Source organism: Eschrichtius robustus, chromosome 21 (assembly GCF_028021215.1).
Source record: "Eschrichtius robustus isolate mEscRob2 chromosome 21, mEscRob2.pri, whole genome shotgun sequence".
Lineage (NCBI taxonomy): Eukaryota > Metazoa > Chordata > Mammalia > Artiodactyla > Eschrichtiidae > Eschrichtius > Eschrichtius robustus.
Window position 1 is genome coordinate 6,463,384 of NC_090844.1, and position 10,162 is coordinate 6,473,545.

Below are 10,162 nucleotides of genomic sequence, written 5' to 3' on the forward strand. Positions count from 1 at the left end.
GTGTTCTGTCACCACATGTTTGTGGCAGTTTCTGTATCATACATTGCATATGTAAAGCATGTTCTTCGTCTTGGAAAGTTCTATTGGCTGTTGATCTACATCTGATGTTTTTACTAATTTGTTTCTAAATACTTCATTTTCTGCCTCTCTGAATTAATTTTCTTTTATGGGTTTCATCAAGTGATTTTCTTCATTTCTTACGTGTCTTGAGATAGATTTTTATGTTGAAATAATTATCTCAAGGTAAAATAAATCTCTTGAGATATTTATTTTAATTCTTCCCCCAAATTAATATATATTAACCCCCTTTGATTCCTCTGACTTGTAATCTGGACATAGGTAGGGTGGACTAGGTTCCATCTTCTTTCTACTTGTAAGGCTGCTCTTTTGCATATGCCTGGGGTTTCCCTGGATATCATAGGGATTTACGTATTCTTATTATCAATAGAAGAAAAATTCTAAATGTAAAAAAAGACGTTTCATTTCATCTTCAAATTTGCCTTGAAGGCAAAACCAAAGGTAATCCATGGCCAACTCTTGATTGGTTTTCCTAGGTAGTCCCTCCCACCTTGGATTTTCCCAGGTGCTCTGGATAATCCAAACACTAAACTTTTTCTTGAGTGTGTTTTGGGCTTTGTGAATTGTCCTGGATACTTGATTCCTATCCACAGTAAGAAGATGCTGGCATTAACCCAAGGCTTCTCTTTATTTCTGATAGAAAATGATCACTGCACTTTCACTTTGATTGTGGAGGGAGTTCAGGAGAGAAGGAACTTGAGAGCAAATACCTTTAGAAAATATTTCTGTTTCAAGATAGACAGGATGTAATGAGGGGATCGATTGTGCATCATACGGAGAGGTTTCCCCCAAAACTGAGCGATAAAAATGAAGACACAAATAACAGGGAGCTTCTTCTGATTGTTAATGTTAGCGGTCATATTACAGGTAGAATCTAGGTGATCTTTGTTACACTAAAGGAATTTGAACACAGGACACAGATTGAACAAAATTAAATGACAGTTGATCCTTCTTCTAGATGTGTAACTCTGTCATATATTAAAGTTTTTGGAACCTCTGCATGTCATTGGTAAATAAACCAATTTCCTGCTAAACCTTAGCCGTTCCATATTTCTGAGCATCCTTGACTTAGAGGGTTGAGACAGTCCATGACAGTAACACTGTGACTCGTGTGCTCCTGCTACCTTCTGGAGCAGCGGATGTTAAGGACTAGGCTGGCAGGCTGGGTGCCACGGTCCCTCCAAGTGGAATAAGTCCTTGGTTTAACTGCATCCTGAAATAGGTCCTTGGCTGATTAATATCCATGTAGATGGGGGACAGAACTAAAAGTCAGGGTTGAGGGAGAGCTGGAAGGCAATGAGGTTCCAGAGGGCTGCCCGGGGTGTTGGAGAACCACTGTGGGTGCATAAGGGAAGAGAATGATCTGGGGATTTCCAGGGTTTCCTACAGGAGGAAACCAAACTCTACTCTGGCATGAGTCAGGGCTCCCGAGGGTTTGAATCAAGGAGGACATTGAATGCTTCTGAATGCCCTAGGCTGCTGAACACACAAAATCAGTGCTTAGCACATTCTTATTTGCAAACTCTCTGAACTTTGACTTTCTGTATTAGCAACCACAGCTCTAGCTTCTTACATGGGATCTGGGAGAGGAGAGGCCGCACCGTGTTCTTAGGATGCACCACTGGTTTCCGTTTGCTGGGCTGGGGTCACACCCAGGTGGAGGTGGGGGGCTCCAATTCAGGTGGGTCTGGAAGTTGTGCACAGGACTGGAGTCTCATGGCTTCTTCTGGAAGTTGTGCACAAGACTGGAGTCTCACGGTTTCTTCTCCATCCTCAGATTTGCCTGCTCAGTGCTTGGATTGGCTGTGAGTGAAATCCGGAGAAAGACTCCTGGCGGCTGAGTTGTTGACAATGGAGCCTCTGGTGAGTAGCGACGCCTCCTTCTCCTGAAGCTACACCCCGAGTGCCATTAGCAATCGTTCCCTCATTCACACATTCCACCTCTTAGTAATTAAGCTTTTATTCATATTCGATAACTGGGAGGAATGTGTAGGGAGGAGTATTTTCTTAACTGTGCTGCACAGAAAGGAGAAACAGTACAGTAGGTAGAATAAAATTAGGTTCTCTTATAGATTTTTGAAAAATTGGAGAAAACAAAACCATTCACTAGGCTTCTTTCATCCCTCAGCGTGGAGATGAGATTAGATTACAAGAGAAACAGTGATAACTAAGGTCAAGGTCCCTGAAAATGTTGAGAGTGGAAGTCCTCACGCCACAGCGATGGTCAGGCTAGGTCTGTCCTTCACTCCAGCCACCCGAGTCCCCGGCTTATGCTTCTGAACCATCTGACCTCAGAGTCTGAGGTCCTGTAGCGTTAAGAGGAAACACCTCCTGGTACCGAGTTCTGTATGAATCTTGCTCACCTCTGAGGAATGCTAGGCATTCCTTCATGGGTCTTAATTGATAGAATAATGTATTTCTTGTAGGTTTGCTAGACAGGAACCACTTAATAGAAAAATACATTGGATGTTTTAAAGCTCATAACAAGTTATTAAAGCAGTTCATATTTGGGGAATGAAAGGTTCCCCTAGGGAAATAACTTAAGACAAAAGTCATATTTTCAAAGTAGCCCATCATGGTTATTGTTTGTCTTGTCATGAATCTGTAGAGTTCCTTGAAATTATTAGGGAACAGAAATTGAGTTATGAATTTGCAAGTGAATATTTTATAATCACCTGTCTGGAAGTCCTAATTCCCAGGTTATTAAAAAATGTCCATGTCGTATTATAACACACTTCAAGTGATATTTCTGTAAAATAAAGCTTCATGACGTCAGAGTGTGTAGGTGTCAGTGAATGTACCTGAAAGGCAGGCACCAGCTCAGCGCTGGCAGAGAACCGAGGAGAACCCCACACAGAGCATGATCCTTTATCCACCCAGACCCCATCACCTCCTCATCTCAACCCGCCCACTCTGGACAGTGGTAGGGACTGCTCCGTCTAAACCAGAATATCCCTGATGTTTTAGGAATCAGTGACGTTTGAAGATGTAGCGATCAACTTCACCCAGGAAGAGTGGGCCCTGCTGGACACATCCCAGAGAAACCTGTTCAGAAATGTGATGCTGGAGAACATCAGTCATCTGGTCTCTGTAGGTGAGTCTGTCAACACGGATGTACGTGCACCTGTATCCAATCCATTCATTCACTCACTGAACAGGCATTTAGATCAGCTTCCCTGTGTCCCACTCCAAGTCCTTTCTGATACTTTGATAGTCCTCATAACTACTTAAGAGGAAGACGTTTCTTTTCATGGCACTTTTCATTACCACACTGGAAGGTAATCTTGGCCACATTTCATACCTTTGTTGTTACTCAGTGTTTACACTCAGAACAGAACTGGGGATTCAATGGATATTTTAATGCATAAGTAAATGGATCAAGTATTTTAAAAATGATTTTTCTGTTCTAGTCATTCCATGAAGGCTTGAGACCAGAGTAGTGTATATGACGTAATTTTGATGATTCCTGTAAAGCGTATCCTTACTGGTTCTTTTGAAAGTAATATTTAGCCCACTGTAGAGTCTTTTAATCTTTCCCACTTGGAAAACACTGAGAATTCTGTAATCTCTCCTTGAACTTGTGCACAGGCATCAGCCGCTAGAGGGCCTCACTGTGTTTGCTGCTGCTCTGGATTTCCTCCTGGTCTGCTGAAGGACCTTCACTGTTTTGTCTGTTGAAGATGTTGTTGCTTGCACTGACCTTCAGTTATCTCTTTATTTTCCTCTTTCCCTTACCCTGGACTTGAGCACAGCAAAGGGTAATTAGCCCAGACTCAAAATCCAACATTTTTTTTCTTTTTCAAATCAAACAGGGTATCAGATCAGCAAATCAGATGTGATTTCCCAGCTCGAACAAGGAAAAGAGCTGTGGAGTGAAGCAACAGGATGCCTCCAAGGCCAGAGTCCAGGTAAGAATCAGGGGCCTGTGCTTCACTGCAAGAAAGTTTCAGTCAGTGTGTTAAGTCCTTGGAAACACCAAATGAAAGTTTTATGAAGTGAGCGATATATTCTAAACTGGAGGTGAAGACATTGGGCTGAAATTCTTCATGTTGTTATCATTCTTTGCATCTAGCAATGAAAATTCGTATTACTTCCTGCCATTTTCTGTTCCTTAGGGAAAAGGGTGCTTGTGGACTTACTGCAGTTAAACTTTCACATAGTGATTCTTGTCCTGATCCTCCCATTTAATGTGTTCTCCATCATTTGCTGACCCAATGTCTCTCCACCACATTACATTTTTGTGTTTTAATCCTGTTTTTATCTAGTAGACAATGACTTTTAAAGTATTTCTACTACCTTGAGTATTTCTTTATTTTACACGGTCTCTCCATCAGAGTGCCAACTTTTGAAAGATACTCACATGGACCTTGGTGTTTGTTTACATTTTTATTTCCCTAATTTCATTCTAAAATCTATATTTTTTCCATTTCTTTAGGCAGTGAAAGTCTGCTTAGACAACAAGAAATGATATTCATGCAACAGGTCTACAGGAAGCACATATCTCTCACCATGTCAATGGTAAGTTTCATGGGTGGAACACCAGTCATCCAAATGAAAGACCTGGCAGTGAGATAAATTGGTAATTGAGCACAATTGCCTGTATGCAATTAAGTTGAGATTGAGCTCTTTCTGGGAATATTTTTGGATAGGCTGAAATCAGTTAAAAAATTAATATGAGCTCAAAACCACAACATGAGACCTAAGAGAAAGTCAGTTGCACAAACATTGCTCACCTCCTAGTCTTTAGAACAAACTGAAGTCTTCAAAATTAATCTGATATCTGGGTTGGGAAACTATAAAAGAGAATGTTTGTGCCTGCAGGGGAGTAACACAACATGTGTATGCAACTGACACAGGAAACATTTTCACAGGAGACTATAACTGACTGATCCTCTAGGGTGTAAATGTAGAGGAATGAGTGTCTGCATAGACGTGGGTGAACCAGGAACAGCCTCTTATCTCTTTCCCAAAGCAGGTTTCTCACACACAAGGGGATCCTGTTGGATGGACTGATTTGAGTGATGAATTTACTACTAGATCTTCACGTCAACATTCACCAATTCCCTTAAGAAGGAAAAGTACTGTCAGCAAACAGTGTGGAAAATCACTTAGTCAAGGGTCATCCCTTGATGGACAGGATCACATTCACGCTAGAGCTAAATCGTATGAATGTCCTCTATGTGGGAAAGTCTTTAGTAGATGCTCTACACTCAGCAGACACAAGAGGATTCACACCGGAGAGAAACCATATAAATGTCATCTGTGTGGGAAAGTTTTCAATCAAAGTTCCTCCTTGAAACAACATGAGAAAACTCACACAGGAGAGAAGTGTTATGAATGTCATCAGTGTGGGAAAGCCTTTCTTCAAAGCTCTGGCCTCAGTTCGCACAAGAAAATCCACACTGGAGAGAAACCACACATATGTCCTGAGTGTGGGAAGGCCTTCAGTCACAGTTCAGGGCTTAGTTCGCACGTGAGAATCCACACTGGAGAGAAACCACATGTATGCCTTCTGTGTGGGAAGGCCTTCAGTGAACATGCTAAACTGAGAGAACATGAGAGAACCCACACTGGAGAGAGGCCCTATGAATGTCAGCGGTGTGGGAAATGCTTCAGTCGAGGCTCTTCCCTTAGACGACATGAGGCAACTCAGCACTGGAGAGAAAGTCAGGAGGGCCCTCAGTAGACGTCCTGACCTGAGATGACATGGCATCATACATGTGAGGAATGTGGATGGAACACCAGCATAGCTTTAGCATTTAACCACACCAAGGTTCACACCCACTAAAGAAACTCTGTCTGTAATCAATATGGACGCTCCTTCAGGCATCACACTCCTCAGTCCCGAAAGGCATCTCCTGTGGACGTGGATCCATATGTGCCCTGTCTCTGTGGCAAAGCCTTTAGTCATTGGCCTGACCTCAGGTAACTTAGCAGAACTCACTCTGTAAATACAATATGGGTGTTTTTAGCAACAGCTCCCAACTCTAAAGACCCTAGAGGACTTGAGCAGAGGATAACCAACCCCTAGTTCTTCTTTGATAATTATTGTTCAACACGAGCCAACTCCAGGTAGAGAACCACTAAGACTGTAATCACTGTTAACAAACATTCAGCTGATCACCAGGCTTGATGTGAACGAGAGACTCAGTGAAAAAAATAAACACTAAAACAAGAACAAAGATGTAAACTCTCGAGAAATACCCAAGTATGTTGAGCAACACCAAAGCATACTTATAAATAATTCATCCTGGAGAAGTGAATCAATGTAAAGTCATGAGAAATTCTTTCTTCATAGAGCAACCTCTCTGGAACACGTGTGCTCAGACTGTACAACACACCCTCAGTGTCGTGAAGGAAGGGAAGTCTTCAGTGATCACTTATTTGTTAGTCAACATTAAATTCTCACACTGAGGATGTAGCAATCCTAAAAATCAAAGTGGAGCTACAGCTAGATTTCATATCAGAAAAAACTGACCCTCTGAGTGGGAGGGGGAGCCTCTAAAAGAATCCTTTAACACACATTCAGGCAAATTGTGATTTGCGGAAATACCTCTTCATGAAAATGTGGCATAAAATGGAGACTGAAGTGATCTAGCAATATAGAATGTAGAGTTTGGAAGAAATTAAAATTTGTGTATAGAATAATAGTTGCAAATATTCAAACAATAAAGTCTGTGGCTAAAGGAGCTAAGTATTGGTGTCTGGTTTTCTTTGTGCCCCTGTAAACACAGGGATTCAGGTCTGCACCCTTGGAAAGTGGGCAGAGACTCAGCCCCACTCTCTGAGTGTCCTCTTTCTCCACAGCTCTTTCCACACAACTCAGCTCCACTCATTCCAACGTCCCCCTAACCCCATCAACCCTTTCAGGCCCTGGTGGTGACACAGCTCTGATCTTCAGCTCCACTGGTCATGTTTCCCAGAATGTCATGACCCTGGTCAGGCAAGGTTATGGGAAAGTCTCAAAGACATCTAGTCCTACACTTTTTGAGGCCCCTCAACATATTTCTGCAGATGGAAACCACCGGGGCCTAAAGAGACAGGCATCTCTGCCCTCCCAGACCTCAGAAATCTCTTGTTATTTTGTCCCAAAACCTCTGAATTGAGCTAAGTGGAAGAAGTGTTCCTTCCATAATCGTACTATCTTATTCAGCTGATTCCTGAATTATGCACCCAGCAGTCTCACTAAAGAGGTACACATACCCCTGCATAAGCTCATGGAATAAATCTCCAGGAATGAAACTATCAGCGATAACACATTCCAGTTTTTAAAATAATTAGTGCAATATACTTTTCGCCAAGAAAAAATGAATGTTCTCACAAAGCGGATCTCCCCACTTTGTGCAGGACTTGGAGTGTTATCCTTTGACACACATCAATATTGAACCTAAATCTCGAGGGAAATTCTTCCAGGATATCCACTGGGATGACTTGTGTTCTTGTAGCACAAAGTAGCACGATTCCCAAACCACAGGCCTGAGTCCCCTTACAGGAACACATATGAGGGTGATATTGAGCCATCATTACTTTTGAAATTCTCCACAAGGGATTCTGGGGGACAGTCAGGGTGGAAAAACACATCCTGTGTGAAGAGGATGAGCAAACAATTCTATTGTCGGCCTAAGAAAAAACGTGTTTTACCAACAAAATGTATTCGAATTTAGCTGTAATTATGGGCAACCACCTTATCTGAGACCTATGTGGTGGCTTAGCCAGGAATGCCCTCTTCTGCCCCAATGTGTCTCCAGGAGAGAAGGGCCCGGTGCTGCTGGGGGTGAGGCCTGTGCAGGTGCTGGGACCCCCGGGAATGGTGATGTGCACTCTCCCTTCCCAGAGGAGTGCACGTCCCACTGGGATTTATCTACACTGACCTACGCATGTGCCTGTGCTGGGCATTCCTAGCTAGACAAGGGATTTCAGAGCTGTTCCCCTACAATGGTGACCACAGGAGGGCAGCATCTAACAAGGAGGTGTGTTTGGGGGGCACCTTGGCAGCTTGTCTGAGTGGTGGAGGGGCCTGGAGTCAGGAAGAAACCTCTCTGAAGCTTAGTCCCTGGGGGGAACTCAGGGCTCTCTTGGTCGGGCTGACCCAGGCTTCTTCACAGGCTCGGGTGCTGAGAGTGACAGGCCCACGGAGACAAAGTGAGAGTGAGAGTCAGAGAAACAAAGAGAGAAACTCCCAGAGAGAGAGAGACAGAGACAGAGAAGCAGTTGCAGGGCCACTGGGCTCGGCTTAGAACACCTACCACATAACTTCTCCCACATTCTGTTGCTCAGAGCAAATTGCAGGCTGGCCAAATTCCGGGGATGAAGAAGAAGGTCCAGCCCTTAATGAGAGAAGCGGCAAGGTCACACAGCAGAGCCGTGGGCCCGAGAAGGTGGAAGGAATCTGTGGTGATTTGTTTCAATCTAACTCAAAAGGCTTAGATATGGGGTCAGGTGCTTACACTTTAGTCATACATGATCCTCTAGTTTCCAAGATTTCTGCAGAATCCTCCCCCTTACCCCCTCACACTGCATCACGATCTCTTTCATCCCATGGTTGTGATGTAGAGTGGGAACCACTATTTTCTGAGCTGAGGCTATTCTCCTGGGACAGTATAAACCCCTTTCTCCATGAAGTTTTCTATTTTCTACCTTTCCTTCCAAAAACCCTCCCGTAGCTTCGAGGCAGAAGACATTGACTGTAGCTCCTATTCAAACTGCTGCTGTCCCAGGAGAAAGACCTGCCTCCTAAACTTTAAATCACTGGGTTCTTTTTTAACATATGAAAATGGGATACATGTTTATTCTTCAAAAATACCTAGGAATTCAGGAAACATTTTTTTCTAAAACTTGAAACTTTGAGCAAAGTATGGAATACCACAACGATTCCACCTTTACTCTCAATCGCAATTTCTGTACGTGACTTCAATTTTCTATTCCTTTACTAGTGGAGGAGGGTCCTTCTCCCAGTGTGTCCACGTTATGACATACTCCCTTTGCAGGACAACCAGGAAAAGAGCATCTGGAGACTGGAAGTCAATAAAAATGGAGGCCGTAGTACACCAGAGGGAGTGGGCCTCTTAACAATGAGGTATGAAGCCGAAGGTATGGAAACCCAGACCTTAAACCTGCTCCCTTGTATTGATTTAGAGGGAAGAGACTCAAAAGGTTTACAGGGGGTTTGATCATCTGTATCACAGAACTGAGACTCTGAAATGGGAGAGACATAGAAGATCAGAATTCAAAGTTCTGACCAGAAAACCAGAAATGCATTGAAAAGTGAGTGGAAAATTAGTCGTGGGGAAGGGAGGGAAGGAAGCCTCTTAGGATAAACAAACATTACCTTCAATGCAATAAAGCATTTTGTAAGAATCACATCGAAAATGCAGGGAAGAGACAAAGGTGTCTGACTCTGAGGTTTTATTTGGTAAATGGAAAATAATCATGAGTTTTGTAGCTTCACTTGATTTATAGGGTCACCCAACTCTATATTTTTCCTTCAAGATGTAAGTTCTTCAACTGTGGCTCTTTCTATTGCAGGGCTTTTGTAGGGAAAGAGGGGGTACTCCATCTCATTAAACCAGTGGGATCAGCGCAGCAAGATTGTTTGGACGTGGCAAATCCTTGATGGAGGTGGAAAACTCCCCCAAATAAAAAGGAGGAATAGTTCGGATAATTGCCTGCTTTAAAAGTTAAAGACCCCAACTTCATCTCAGCATCACCATGACTAAATACCACTTCTCCTTTACACCATAGTTAGATAGATAGATGGATAGATAGATAGATAGATAGACAGATAGATAGATAGATAGATAGATAGATGTATGTCCTGGAAGAAGGTTTTCCAGTGGGCAGTTTTATTTCTTGCGCATGGGAATCTTGATTAACCTTCAAGCCCATGTGGAAAAAAAACCTTTTGTGAGGCCAGAGATCGGGATGGAGTTGAGAGTGAGATACAGGAGAAGATACCAGTTTACATGCCCTCTAAGATTTTGAAAAGACTAATTAACGGTTCTAACTCAACTCCTTCCATAGACCTACATGTGCTCTCTGCCTACTGGTTGACCAGACTGCCTTTCAGCGGCTCCGGAGGCGGTGG

At 43.0% G+C, this 10,162-nt stretch overlaps 1 protein-coding gene across 1 annotated transcript; it reads left to right on the forward strand.

Annotated features, from left to right (window-relative positions):
- The first annotated feature begins 1,929 nt into the window (after positions 1 to 1,929).
- Positions 1,930 to 5,764, forward strand: LOC137756105 (zinc finger protein 705A-like). The gene is made up of 5 exons (XM_068532366.1): positions 1,930 to 1,941; positions 3,046 to 3,172; positions 3,891 to 3,986; positions 4,514 to 4,596; positions 5,054 to 5,764. Exons 1-5 carry the CDS (start codon positions 1,930 to 1,932, stop codon positions 5,762 to 5,764), a joined length of 1,029 nt encoding a protein of 342 aa, XP_068388467.1.
- The last annotated feature ends 4,398 nt before the right edge of the window (positions 5,765 to 10,162 follow it).